General features: G+C 44.1%; 2 protein-coding genes across 2 annotated transcripts in view; both read left to right on the top strand.

The window, feature by feature from the left end:
• The first annotated feature begins 1160 nt into the window (after positions 1-1160).
• LOC137527312 (uncharacterized) overlaps positions 1161-16252 on the top strand; it is a 44878-nt gene continuing 29786 nt past the window's right edge. The window contains exons 1-2 of the mRNA XM_068247820.1: positions 1161-1374; positions 1874-2071. Coding sequence (XP_068103921.1) covers positions 1161-1374; positions 1874-2071 — 412 coding nt within the window. The remainder of the gene's footprint in view (positions 1375-1873; positions 2072-16252) is intronic.
• Positions 5617-16252, top strand: part of LOC137528389 (serine-rich adhesin for platelets-like) — a gene marked incomplete at its 5' end in the record, with an annotated part of 31953 nt that continues 21317 nt past the window's right edge. Inside the window, 6 exons of the mRNA XM_068249682.1 lie at positions 5617-6322; positions 6359-8395; positions 8549-11041; positions 11912-12334; positions 12905-13252; positions 13355-15814. Of these exons, the coding sequence (XP_068105783.1) occupies positions 5617-6322; positions 6359-8395; positions 8549-11041; positions 11912-12334; positions 12905-13252; positions 13355-15814 (8467 nt within the window). The remainder of the gene's footprint in view (positions 6323-6358; positions 8396-8548; positions 11042-11911; positions 12335-12904; positions 13253-13354; positions 15815-16252) is intronic.

The raw sequence follows: 16252 nt of genomic DNA, 5'->3' as shown, positions 1-16252 counted from the left end.
TAAACTTATCACGCCTAAACTTATCACACCTAAACTTATCACATCTAAACTTATCACGCCAAACTGGCTTTTCATCAGCGTGGTGCAATGGTTATCACGCCTAAAGTCTCTAACTGGGTTAGCACCGCTTTGTGAATCGAGCCCCTTGAGTTCCTTTTAAACCTAAGCTGTACAGAAAAACTGCCACTAAACCTAACACTCCCATTCATTTCACAGTAACACAAACCAGCAAAGTAATATACATTAAATTATTGCTGTATCTGTAATATCTAAAGCAATCAATTTCCCAATCCATGAAACTGACAAAACCGCCATGAAAAAATAAAAAAAAAATCACACCAGAAACAAGCATGGGGCTAATACAGTCATATCTGACAATAATGTCAGAAACATCTGATCTGCTGCATGCTTGTTCAAGGTTTACGGCTGATGGTATTAGAGGCAGAGGATCAGCAGGATAGACAGAGAACTGGTATGGCTTAAAAGGAAATAAATATGGCAGCCTCCCTAGTCCTCTGCTTAAGTTGTTCTTTAAAGCTAATGTAACCCCCTGTTTAAAAGAAAAAGTCAGATACTCACCTAAGGAAAGGGAAGGCTTGGTCCTACTGAGCCATCCCTCTCCTCTCCCGGTGGCATCGGGGCTACGCTGGCTCCTCCGTTCTCATCCCACCCCGAGGGGACTTTGGAAGTCTTCGGGAGCCGAGTCCTCCCGAAGACAGGCGGTGCACATGTGAGTGCGTCATAGAGTGCACGTGCGCAGTATTATCGCGGCCCGTCTTCGGGAGCACTCGGGCTCCCCGAAGCATTTCCGAAGCCTCCCTTCGGCCGGGAGACAGCGGTATTTGACCAAAACGGTTGAATACCGCTACAGGGGAGCCAGGACAGCAGCTCGCACCGGGAGAGGAGAGAGAGTGCTCTATGGGACCCAGAGCCTCCCTCTCCTTAGGTGAGTATCTGACTTTTTTTTTTAAACTGGTTCCCATTAGCTTTAAAGGAAACCTGTAATGTAGAAAAAAAAACAGAGTTCAACTTACCTTCCATCCCCCGGCAGACGTCCTGTGCCCACTCGGGCAAAACAATCCTCTGGTCCCCCACCACGGCTCCATTTCAGTTTCACTGACTTACAAGTTGATGGCCACTGCGCATGCGAGGCCTCGTTCATGCTCCCATTGCCGGAAGTGTTCCGTGAAGGCACCGTACTAGAAAGCCCCATGCTGTGCTCCCAGCGACGTGAGCGGGAGCGAGGACGAGCGGCGCACAGGTTCAGTGGCCCGCTGACTGCAAAACTGAAACGGAGCCGCGGTGGGGAACGGGAGGTTCATTTTGTTCCGGTGCAGGCACAGGACATCTGCAGGGGGCCGGTAGTAGCCCCAGGTAAGTTCAACTCTTTTTCTTTTGTTACTGCATTACAGTTTTCCTTTCACAGATAGGGAAGTAATAGAATTTAGTAAATTGGTTTCTCAGAAGTGTAAGTAATCACATGGTTGTTTTAAATTTATTGAAACAGATACCACTGCCGGGACGACAACAAATGCTCCAGCGACTACTAATGCAACAGCTATCACTAGTCTACAGACTACTACAACAGTTTCAGCTACCACAGCAGAGTCAAGCACTACTACATTGCCAGTTACAACAACAAGTGTAACAGCTCCTACTACTACTGAAGTATCAAGTACCACTTCTACATTAGCTACTACAACAAATCTACTCACTGCTGCTGTGTCAAGTAGTACCAGTGTTGCAACTACTACAACAGCTTCAGCTTCCACTGCACTAACAAGTAGTACTAAAGACTCAGCTACTAGTTCAGTTCCAGCTAGCATTGCATTGACAAGTACTTCAACAGATTTATATACTACAACTATTCCAGATTCTACTTCAGCATCAATTACAACCAGCGAATCAAGTATCACAACTCCAGCTGCCAAGACAGTATCAAGTACCACCACTACTACACCAGCTGTAACCACAACATTACTGACAAGTACCTCAACCGACACAACTACTACAACACCTCCAGCTTCCAGTGCAACATCAACTCCAGCCAGTACAGCATCAAGTGCAACAGGTGAATCAACTACTACAACAGCTCCAGCTACCAGTGCTCTGACAAGTACCCCAATAGACACAATAACTACAACAGCTCCAGCCAGTACAGCATCAAGTACAACTAGTAAATCAACTACCACAACAACTTTGACTACACCACCAGTGTCAAGTACCACTAGTACCTCAACTACTACAACATCTGCAGTCACAACTTCTTCTACAGACACAACTACTACAACAGCTCCAGCCAGTACAGCATCAAGTACAACTAGTAAATCAACTACCACAACAACTTTGACTACACCACCAGTGTCAAGTACCACTAGTACCTCAACTACTACAACATCTGCAGTCACAACTTCTTCTACAGACACAACTACTACAACAGCTCCAGCCAGTACAGCATCAAGTACAAATATTGCATTAACTACTACAACACCTGCAGCCACAACTGCACTGACAAGTACTTCAACAGATTCAGCTACTACATCTCCAGCCAGTACAGCATTAAGTACCACTAGTGATTCAACTACCACAACAACTTCGACTACACCTTCAGTGTCAAGTACCACTAGTGCTTCAACTACTACAACATCTGCAGCCACAACTATTTCTACAGACACAACTACTTCAGCAGCTCCAGCTAGTAAAGCATTACGTACAACTAGTGCATTAACTACTACAACACCTGTAGCCACAACTGCACTGACAAGTACTTCAACAGATTCAGCTACTACAACATCTCCAGCCAGTACAGCAATAAGTACCACTAGTGTATCAACTACGACATCAACTTCGACTACACCCTCAGTGTCAAGTACCACTAGTGTTTCAACAACTACAACATCACCAGCCACAACTACTTCTACAGACACAACTACTTCAGCAGCTCCAGCCAGTATAGCATCAAGTACAACTAGTGATTCAACTACCACAACAACTTCGACTACACCCTCAGTGTCAAGTACCACTAGTGCTTCAACTACTACAACATCTGCAGCCACAACTATTTCTACAGACACAACTACTTCAGCAGCTCCAGCCAGTACAGCATCAAGCACAACTATTGCATTAACTACTACAACACCTGCAGCCACAACTGCACTGACAAGTACTTCAACAGATTTAGCTACTACAACAGCTCCAGCCAGTACATTATCAAGTACCACTAGCGAATCAACTACCACAACAACTTTGACTACACCACCAGCGTCAAGTACCACTAGTGCCTCAACTACTACAACATCTGCAGCCACAACTTCTTCTACAGACACAACTACTACAACAGCTCCAGCTAGTACAGCATCAAGCACAACTAGTGAGTTAACTACTACAACACCTGCAGCCACATCTACTTCTACAGACACAACTACTTCAGCAGCTCCAGCTAGTACAGCATTAAGTACAACTAGTGCATTAACTACTACAACACCTGCAGGCACAACTGCACTGACAAGTACTTCAACAGATTCAGCTACTACAACATCTCCAGCCAGTACAGCAATAATTACCACAAGTGAATCAACTACCTCAACAACTTTGACTACACCGCCAGTGTCAAGTACCACTAGTGCCTCAACTACTACAACATCTGTGGCCACAACTTCTTCTACAGACACAACTACTGTAACAGCTCCTGCAAGTACAGCATCAAGTACAACTAGTGCATTAACTACTACAACACCTGCAGCCACAACTGCACTGACAAGTACTTCAACAGATTCAGCTACTACAACAGCTCCAGCCAATACAACAATAAGTACCACTAGTGAATCAACTACCACAACAACTTTGACTACAACGCCAGTGTCAAGTACCACTAGTGCTTCAACTACTACAACATCTGCAGCCACAACTACTTCTACAGACACAACTACTACAACACCTCCAGCCAGTACAGCATCAAGTACAACTAGTGCATTAACTACTACAACACCTGCAGCCACAACTGCACTGACAAGTACTTCAACAGATTCAGCTACTACATCTCCAGCCAGCACAGCAATAAGTACCACTAGTGAATCAACTACCACAACAACTTTGACTACAACGCCTGTGTCAAGTACCACTAGTGCTTCAACTGCTACAACATCTGCAGCCGCAACTACTTCTACAGACACAACTACTACAACAGCTCCAGCCAGTACAGCATCAAGCACAACTAGTGACTTAACTACTTCAACACCTGCAGCCACATCTACTTCTACAGACACAACTACTTCCTCAGCTCCAGCTAGTACAGCATTAAGTACAACTAGTGCATTAACTACTACAACACCTGCAGGCACAACTGCACTGACAAGTACTTCAACAGATTCAGCTACTACAACATCTCCAGCCAGTACAGCAATAAGTACCACTAGTGAATCAACTACCACAACAACTCTGACTACACCGCCAGTGTCAAATACCACTAGTGCCTCAACTACTACCACATCTGTGGCCACATCTACTTCTACAGACACTAGTACAGCATCAAGCACAACTAGTGAGTTAACTACTACAACACCTGCAGCCACATCTACTTCTACAGACACAACTACTTCCTCAGCTCCAGCTAGTACAGCATTAAGTACAACTAGTGCATTAACTACTACAACACCTGCAGGCACAACTGCACTGACAAGTACTTCAACAGATTCAGCTACTACAACATCTCCAGCCAGTACAGCAATAAGTACCACTAGTGAAGCAACTACCACAACAACTTTGACTACACCGCCAGTGTCAAGTACCACTAGTGCCTCAACTACTACAACATCTGCAGCCACAACTTCTTCTACAGACACAACTACTGTAACAGCTCCTGCAAGTACAGCATCAAGTACAACTAGTGAAACAACTTCTACAACACCTGCAGCCACACCTGTACTGACAAGTACTTCAACAGATTTAGCTACTACAACATCTCCAGCCAGTACAGCAATAAGTACCACTAGTGAATCAACTACCACAACAACTTTGACTACACCGCCAGTGTCAAATACCACTAGTGCCTCAACTACTACCACATCTGTGGCCACATCTACTTCTACAGACACAACTACTGCAACGGCTCCAGCCAGTACAGCATCAAGCACAACTAGTGAGTTAACTACTACAACACTTGCAGCCACATCTACTTCTACAGACACAACTACTTCCTCAGCTCCAGCTAGTACAGCATTAAGTACAACTAGTGAAACAACATCTACAACACCTGCAGCCACAACTGTACTGACAAGTACTTCAACAGATTTAGCTACTACAACATCTCCAGCCAGTACAGCAATAAGTAGCACTAGTGAATCAACTACCACAACAACTTTGACTACACCCTCAGCGTCAAATACCACTAGTGCCTCAACTACTACCACATCTGTGGCCACATCTACTTCTACAGACACAACTACTACAACGGCTCCAGCCAGTACAGCATCAAGCACAACTAGTGAGTTAACTACTACAACAACTGCAGCCACATCTACTTCTACAGACACAACTACTTCCTCAGCTCCAGCTAGTACAGCATTAAGTACAACTAGTGCATTAACTACTACAACACCCTCAGGCACAACTGCACTGACAAGTACTTCAACAGATTTAGCTACTACAACATCTCCAGCCAGTACAGCAATAAGTACCACTAGTGAATCAACTACCACAACAACTTCGACTACACCCTCAGTGTCAAGTACCTCTAGTGCCTCAACTACTACCACATCTGTGGCCACATCTACTTCTACAGACACAACTACTGCAACAGCTCCAGCAAGTACAGCATCAAGTACAACTAGTGAAACAACTTCTACAACACCTGCAGCCACAACTGTACTAACAAATACTTCAACAGATTCAGCTACTACAACATCTCCAGCCAGTACAGCACTAAGTACCACTAGTGAATCAACTACCACAACAACTATGACTACACCGCCAGTGTCAAGTACCACTAGTGCCTCAACTACTACAACATCTGCAGCCACAACTTCTTCTACAGACACAACTACTACAACGGCTCCAGCCAGTACAGCATCAAGCACAACTAGTGAGTTAACTACTACAACACCCGCAGCCACATCTACTTCTACAGACACAACTACTTCAGCAGCTCCAGCTAGTACAGCATTAAGTACAAGTAGTGCATTAACTACTACAACACCTGCAGCCACAACTGCACTGACAAGTACTTCAACGTATTCAGCTACTACAACAGTTCCAGCCAGTACAGCATTAAGTACCACTAGTGAATCAACTACCACAACAACTTTGACTACACCGCCAATGTCAAGTACCACTAGTGCCTCAACTACTACAACATCTGCAGCCACAATTTCTTCTACAGACACAACTACTACAACAGCTCCAGCTACTACAGCATCAAGCACAACTAGTGAGTTAACTACTACAACACCTGCAGCTACATCTACTTCTACTTCTACAGACACAACTACTTCCTCAGCTCCAGCTAGTACAGCATTAAGTACAACTAGTGCATTAACTACTACAACACCTGCAGCCACAACTGCACTGACAAGTACTTCAACAGATTCAGCTACTACAACATCTCCAGCCAGTACAGCAATACGTACCACTAGTGAATCAACTACCACAACAACTTTGACTACACCGCCAGTGTCAAGTACCACTAGTGCCTCAACTACTACAACATCTGCAGCCACAACTTCTTCTACAGACACAACTACTGTAACAGCTCCTGCAAGTACAGCATCAAGTACAACTAGTGAAACAACTTCTACAACACCTGCAGCCACAACTGTACTGACAAGTACTTCAACAGATTCAGCTACTACAACATCTCCAGCCAGTACAGCATTAAGTACCACTAGTGAATCAACTATCACAACAACTTTGACTACACCGCCAGTGTCAAGTACCACTAGTGCCTCAACTACTACAACATCTGCAGCCACAACTTCTTCTACAGACACAACTACTACAACGGCTCCAGCCAGTACAGCATCAAGCACAACTAGTGAGATAACTACTACAACACCTGCAGCCACATCTACTTCTACAGACACAACTACTTCAGCAGCTCCAGCTAATACAGCATTAAGTACAACTAGTGCATTAACTACTACAACACCTGCAGGCACAACTGCACTGACAACTACTTCAACAGATTCAGCTACTACAACATCTCAAACCAGTACAGCAATAAGTACCACAAGTGAATCAACTACCACAACAACTTTGACTACATCGCCAGTGTCAAGTACCACTAGTGCCTCAACTACTACAACATCTGCAGACACAACTTCTTCTACAGACACTACTACAATGGCTCCAGCCAGTACAGCATCAAGCACAACTAGTGAGTTAACTACTACAACACCTGCAGCCACATCTACTTCTACAGACACAACTACTTCAGCAGCTGCAACTAGTACAGCATTAAGTACAACTAGTGCATTAACTACTACAACACCTGCAGGCACAAGTGCACTGACAAGTACTTCAACAGATTCAGCTACTACAACATCTCCAGCCAGTACAGCAATAAGTACCACTACTGAATCAACTACCACAACAACTTTGACTGCACCGCCAGTGTCAAGTACCACTAGTGTCTCAACTACTACAACATCTGCAGCCAAAACTTCTTCTACAGACACAACTACTACAACAGCTCCAGCTAGTACAGCCTCAAGCACAACTAGTGAGTTAACTACTACAACACCTGCAGCCACATCTACTCCTACAAACACAACTACTTCAGCAGCTCCAGCCAGTACAGCATTAAGTACAACTATTGCATTAACTACTACAACACCTGCAGCCACAACTGTACTGACAAGTACTTCAACAGATTTAGCTACTACAACATCTCCAGCCAGTACAGCAATAAGTACCACTAGTGAATCAACTACCACAACAACTTTGACTACACCCTCAGTGTCAAATACCACTAGTGCCTCAACTACTACCACATCTGTGGCCACATCTACTTCTACAGACACAACTACTGCAACAGCTCCAGCAAGTACAGCATCAAGTACAACTAGTGAAACAACTTCTACAACACCTGCAGCCACAACTGTACTAACAAATACTTCAACAGATTCAGCTACTACAACATCTCCAGCCAGTACAGCACTAAGTACCACTAGTGAATCAACTACCACAACAACTATGACTACACCGCCAGTGTCAAGTACCACTAGTGCCTCAACTACTACAACATCTGCAGCCACAACTTCTTCTACAGACACAACTACTACAACGGCTCCAGCCAGTACAGCATCAAGCACAACTAGTGAGTTAACTACTACAACACCCGCAGCCACATCTACTTCTACAGACACAACTACTTCAGCAGCTCCAGCTAGTACAGCATTAAGTACAAGTAGTGCATTAACTACTACAACACCTGCAGCCACAACTGCACTGACAAGTACTTCAACGTATTCAGCTACTACAACAGTTCCAGCCAGTACAGCATTAAGTACCACTAGTGAATCAACTACCACAACAACTTTGACTACACCGCCAGTGTCAAGTACCACTAGTGCCTCAACTACTACATCTGCAGCCACAACTTCTTCTACAGACACAACTACTACAACAGCTCAAGCTAGTACAGCATCAAGCACAACTAGTGAGTTAACTACTACAACACCTGCAGCTACATCTACTTCTACATCTACAGACACAACTACTTCCTCAGCTCCAGCTAGTACAGCATTAAGTACAACTAGTGCATTAACTACTACAACACCTGCAGCCACAACTGCACTGACAAGTACTTCAACAGATTCAGGTACTACAACATCTCCAGCCAGTACAGCAATAAGTACCACTAGTGAATCAACTACCACAACAACTTCGACTACACCCTCAGTGTCAAGTACCACTAGTGCCTCATCTACTACAACATCTGTGGCCACAACTACTTCTACAGTCACAACTACTGCAACAGCTCCAGCAAGTACAGCATCAAGTACAACTAGTGAAACAACTTCTACAACACCTGCAGCCACAACTGTACTAACAAGTACTTCAACAGATTCAGCTACTACAACATCTCCAGCCAGTACTGCTTTAAGTACCACTAGTGAATCAACTATCACAACAACTTTGACTGCACCGCCAGTGTCAAGTACCACTAGTGCCTCAACTACTACAACATCTGCAACCACAACTTCTTCTACAGACACAACTACTACAACGGCTCCAGCCAGTACAGCATCAAGCACAAATAGTGAGATAACTACTACAACACCTGCAGCCACATCTACTTCTACAGACACAACTACTTCAGCAGCTCCAGCTAGTACAGCATCAAGTACAACTAGTGCATTAACTACTACAACACCTGCAGGCACAACTGCACTGACAAGTACTTCAACAGATTCAGCTACTACAACATCTCCAACCAGTACAGCAATAAGTACCACAAGTGAATCAACTACTACAACAGCTTTGACTACACCGCCAGTGTCAAGTACCACTAGTGCCTCAACTACTACAACATCTGCAGCCACAACTTCTTCTACTGACACAACTACTGTAACAGCTCCTGCAAGTACAGCATCAAGTACAACTAGTGAAACAACTTCTACAACACCTGCAGCCACAACTGTACTGACAAGTACTTCAACAGATTCAGCTACTACAACATCTCCAGCCAGTACAGCATTAAGTACCACTAGTGAATCAACTATAACAACAACTTTGACTACACCGCCAGTGTCAAGTACCACTAGTGCCTCAACTACTACAACATCTTCAGACACAACTTCTTCTACAGACACTACTACAATGGCTCCAGCCAGTACAGCATCAAGCACAACTAGTGAGTTAACTACTACAACACCTGCAGCCACATCTACTTCTACAGACACAACTACTTCAGCAGCTGCAACTAGTACAGCATTAAGTACAACTAGTGCATTAACTACTACAACACCTGCAGGCACAAGTGCACTGACAAGTACTTCAACAGATTCAGCTACTGCAACATCTCCAGCCAGTACAGCAATAAGTACCACTACTGAATCAACTACCACAACAACTTTGACTGCACCGCCAGTGTCAAGTACCACTAGTGTCTCAACTACTACAACATCTGCAGCCACAACTTCTTCTACAGACACAACTACTACAACAGCTCCAGCTAGTACAGCCTCAAGCACAACTAGTGAGTTAACTACTACAACACCTGCAGCCACATCTACTCCTACAGACACAACTACTTCAGGAGCTCCAGCCAGTACAGCATCAAGTACAACTATTGCATTAACTACTACAACACCTGCAGCCACAACTGCACTGACAAGTACTTCAACAGATTCAGCTACTACAACATCTCCAGCCAGTACAGCAATAAGTACCACTAGTGAATCAACTACCACAACAACTTTGACTACACCGCCAGTGTCAAGTACCACTAGTGCCTCAACTACTACAACATCTGCAGCCACAACATCTACAGACACAACTACTGTAACAGCTCCTGCAAGTACAGCATCAAGTACAAAGAGTGAAACAACTTCTACAACACCTGCAGCCACAACTGTACTGACAAGTACTTCAACAGATTTAGCTACTACAACGTCTCCAGCCAGTACAGCAATAAGTACCACTAGTGAATCAACTACCACAACAACTTTCACTACACCCTCAGTGTCAAATACCACTAGTGCCTCAACTACTACCACATCTGTGGCCACATCTACTTCTACAGACACAACTACTGCAACAGCTCCAGCAAGTACAGCATCAAGTACAACTAGTGAAACAACTTCTTCAACGCCTGCAACCACAACTGTACTAACAAGTACTTCAACAGATTCAGCTACTACAACATCTCCAGCCAGTACAGCAATAAGTACCACTACTGAATCAACTACCACAACAACTTTGACTGCACCGCCAGTGGCAAGTACCACTAGTGTCTCAACTACTACAACATCTGCAGCCACAACTTCTTCTACAGACACAACTACTACAACAGCTCCAGCTAGTACAGCCTCAAGCACAACTAGTGAGTTAACTACTACAACACCTGCAGCCACATCTACTCCTACAAACACAACTACTTCAGCAGCTCCAGCCAGTACAGCATTAAGTACAACTATTGCATTAACTACTACAACACCTGCAGCCACAACTGTACTGACAAGTACTTCAACAGATTTAGCTACTACAACATCTCCAGCCAGTACAGCAATAAGTACCACTAGTGAATCAACTACCACAACAACTATGACTACACCGCCAGTGTCAAGTACCACTAGTGCCTCAACTACTACAACATCTGCAGCCACAACTTCTTCTACAGACACAACTACTACAACGGCTCCAGCCAGTACAGCATCAAGCACAACTAGTGAGTTAACTACTACAACACCCGCAGCCACATCTACTTCTACAGATACAACTACTTCAGCAGCTCCAGCTAGTACAGCATTAAGTACAAGTAGTGCATTAACTACTACAACACCTGCAGCCACAACTGCACTGACAAGTACTTCAACGTATTCAGCTACTACAACAGTTCCAGCCAGTACAGCATTAAGTACCACTAGTGAATCAACTACCACAACAACTTTGACTACACCGCCAGTGTCAAGTACCACTAGTGCCTCAACTACTACAACATCTGCAGCCACAACTTCTTCTACAGACACAACTACTACAACAGCTCAAGCTAGTACAGCATCAAGCACAACTAGTGAGTTAACTACTACAACACCTGCAGCTACATCTACTTCTACATCTACAGACACAACTACTTCCTCAGCTCCAGCTAGTACAGCATTAAGTACAACTAGTGCATTAACTACTACAACACCTGCAGCCACAACTGCACTGACAAGTACTTTAACAGATTCAGGTACTACAACATTTCCAGCCAGTACAGCAATAAGTACCACTAGTGAATCAACTACCACAACAACTTCGACTACACCCTCAGTGTCAAGTACCACTAGTGCCTCATCTACTACAACATCTGTGGCCACAACTACTTCTACAGTCACAACTACTGCAACAGCTCCAGCAAGTACAGCATCAAGTACAACTAGTGAAACAACTTCTACAACACCTGCAGCCACAACTGTACTAACAAGTACTTCAACAGATTCAGCTACTACAACATCTCCAGCCAGTACAGCACTAAGTACCACTAGTGAATCAACTATAACAACAACTTTGACTACACCGCCAGTGTCAAGTACCACTAGTGCCTCAACTACTACAACATCTGCAACCACAACTTCTTCTACAGACACAACTACTACAACGGCTCCAGCCAGTACAGCATCAAGCACAACTAGTGAGATAACTACTACAATACCTGCAGCCACATCTACTTCTACAGACACAACTACTTCAGCAGCTCCAGCTAGTACAGCATCAAGTACAACTAGTGCATTAACTACTACAACACCTGCAGGCACAACTGCACTGACAAGTACTTCAACAGATTCAGCTACTACAACATCTCCAACCAGTACAGCAATAAGTACCACAAGTGAATCAACTACCACAACAGCTTTGACTACACCGCCAGTGTCAAGTACCACTAGTGCCTCAACTACTACAACATCTGCAGCCACAACTTCTACAGACACAACTACTGTAACAGCTCCTGCAAGTACAGCATCAAGTACAAAGAGTGAAACAACTTCTACAACACCTGCAGCCACAACTGTACTGACAAGTACTTCAACAGATTTAGCTACTACAACGTCTCCAGCCAGTACAGCAATAAGTACCACTAGTGAATCAACTACCACAACAACTTTGACTACACCCTCAGTGTCAAATACCACTAGTGCCTCAACTACTACCACATCTGTGGCCACATCTACTTCTACAGACACAACTACTGCAACAGCTCCAGCAAGTACAGCATCAAGTACAACTAGTGAAACAACTTCTTCAACGCCTGCAGCCACAACTGTACTAACAAGTACTTCAACAGATTCAGCTACTACAACATCTCCAGCCAGTACAGCATTAAGTACCACTAGTGAATCAACTACCACAACAACTATGACTACACCGCCAGTGTCAAGTACCACTAGTGCCTCAACTACTACAACATCTGCAGCCACAACTTCTTCTACAGACACAACTACTACAACGGCTCCAGCCAGTACAGCATCAAGCACAACTAGTGAGTTAACTACTACAACACCCGCAGCCACATCTACTTCTACAGACACAACTACTTCAGCAGCTCCAGCTAGTACAGCATTAAGTACAACTAGTGCATTAACTACTACAACACCTGCAGCCACAACTGCACTGACAAGTACTTCAACTGATTCAGCTACTACCACAGTTCCAGCCAGTACAGCATTAAGTACCACTAGTGAATCAACTACCACAACAACTTTGACTACACCGCCAGTGTCAAGTACCACTAGTGCCTCAACTACTACTACATCTGCAGCCACAACTTCTTCTACAGACACAACTACTACAACAGCTCAAGCTAGTACAGCATCAAGCACAACTAGTGAGTCAACTACTACAACACCCGCATCCACATCTACTTCTACAGACACAACTACTTCAGCAGCTCCAGCTAGTACAGCATTAAGTACAACTAGTGCATTAACTATTGCTGCACTTGCAGCCACAACTACACTGACAAGTACTTCAACAGATTCAGGTACTACAACATCTCCAGCCAGTACAGCAATAAGTACCACTAGTGAATCAACTACCACAACAACTTTGACTACACCGCCAGTGTCAAGTACCACTAGTGCCTCAACTACTACAACATCTGCAGCCACAACTTCTTCTACAGACACAACTACTGTAACAGCTCCTGCAAGTACAGCATCAAGTACAACTAGTGAAACAACTTCTACAACACCTGCAGCCACAACTGTACTGACAAGTACTTCAACAGATTTAGCTACTACAACATCTCCAGCCAGTACAGCAATAAGTACCACTAGTGAATCAACTACCACAACAACTTTGACTACACCCTCAGTGTCAAATACCACTAGTCGCTCAACTACTACCACATCTGTGGCCACATCTACTTCTACAGACACAACTACTGCAACAGCTTCAGCAAGTACAGCATCAAGTACAACTAGTGAAACAACTTCTACAACACCTGCAGCCACAACTGTACTAACAAATACTTCAACAGATTCAGCTACTACAACATCTCCAGCCAGTAGAGCATTAAGTACCACTAGTGAATCAACTACCACAACAACTATGACTACACCGCCAGTGTCAAGTACCACTAGTGCCTCTACTACTACAACATCTGCAGCCACAACTTCTTCTACAGACACAACTACTACAATGGCTCGAGCCAGTACAGCATCAAGCACAACTAGTGAGTTAACTACTACAACACCCGCAGCCACATCTACTTCTACAGACACAACTACTTCAGCAGCTCCAGCTAGTACAGCATTAAGTACAACTAGTGCATTAACTACTACAACACCTGCAGCCACAACTGCACTGACAAGTGCTTCAACTGATTCAGCTACTACAACAGTTCCAGCCAGTACAGCAATAAGTACCACTAGTGAATCAACTACCACAACAACTTCAACTACACCCTCAGTGTCAAGTACCACTAGTGCCTCATCTACTACAACATATGTGGCCACAACTACTTCTACAGACACAACTACTGCAACAGCTCCTGCAAGTACAGCATCAAGCACAACTAGTGAGTTAACTACTACAACACCTGCAGCCACATCTACTTCTACAGACACAACTACTTCCTTAGCTCCAGCTAGTACAGCATTAAGTACAACTAGTGCATTAACTACTACAACACCTGCAGGCACAACTGCACTGACAAGTACTTCAACAGATTCAGCTACTACAACATCTCCAGCCAGTACAGCAATAAGTACCACTAGTGAATCAACTACCACAACAACTTTGACTACACCGCCAGTGTCAAGTACCACTAGTGCCTCAACTACTACAACATCTGCAGCCACAACTTCTACAGACACAACTACTGTAACAGCTCCTGCAAGTACAGCATCAAGTACAAAGAGTGAAACAACTTCTACAACACCTGCAGCCACAACTGTACTGACAAGTACTTCAACAGATTTAGCTACTACAACGTCTCCAGCCAGTACAGCAATAAGTACCACTAGTGAATCAACTACCACAACAACTTTGACTACACCGCCAGTGTCAAGTACCACTAGTGCCTCAACTACTACAACATCTGCAGCCACAACTTCTACAGACACAACTACTGTAACAGCTCCTGCAAGTACAGCATCAAGTACAAAGAGTGAAACAACTTCTACAACACCTGCAGCCACAACTGTACTGACAAGTACTTCAACAGATTCAGCTACTACAACATCTCTAGCCAGTACAACAATAAGTACCACTAGTGAATCAACTACCACAACAACTTCGACTACACCCTCAGTGTCAAGTACCACTAGTGCCTCAACTACTACAACATATGTGGCCACAACTACTTCTACAGACACAACTACTGCAACAGCTCCAGCAATTACAGCATCAAGTACAACTAGTAAAACAACTTCTACAACACCTGCAGCCACAACTGTACTAACAAGTACTTCAACAGATTCAGCTACTACAACATCTCCAGCCAGTAGTGCTTTAATTACCACTAGTGAATCAACTATCACAACAACTTTGACTACACCGCCAGTGTCAAGTACCACTAGTGCCTCAACTACTACAACATCTGCAGCCACAACTTCTTCTAAAGACACAACTACTACAACGACTCCAGCCAGTACAGCATCAAGCACAACTAGTGAGATAACTACTACAACACCTGCAGCCACATCTACTTCTACAGACACAACTACTTCAGCAGCTCCAGCTAGTACAGCATTAAGTACAACTAGTGCATTAACTACTACAACACCTGCAGGCACAACTGCACTGACAAGTACTTCAACAGATTCAGCTACTACAACATCTCAAACCAGTACAGCAATAAGTACCACAAGTGAATCAACTACCACAACAACTTTGACTACATCGCCAGTGTCAAGTACCACTAATGCCTCAATTACTACAACATCTGCAGCCACAACTTCTTCTACAGACACAACTACTGTAACAGCTCCTGCAAGTACAGCATCAAGTACAACTAGTGAAACAACTTCTACAACACCTGCAGCCACAACTGTACTGACAAGTACTTCAACAGATTCAGCTACTACAACATCTCAAACCAGTACAGCAA

The sequence above is a fragment of the Hyperolius riggenbachi genome, chromosome 8 (genome assembly GCF_040937935.1).
Source record: "Hyperolius riggenbachi isolate aHypRig1 chromosome 8, aHypRig1.pri, whole genome shotgun sequence".
NCBI lineage: Eukaryota > Metazoa > Chordata > Amphibia > Anura > Hyperoliidae > Hyperolius > Hyperolius riggenbachi.
Note: the sequence above shows the minus strand (reverse complement) of the source record. Positions and strands in the feature narration are given on the sequence as shown.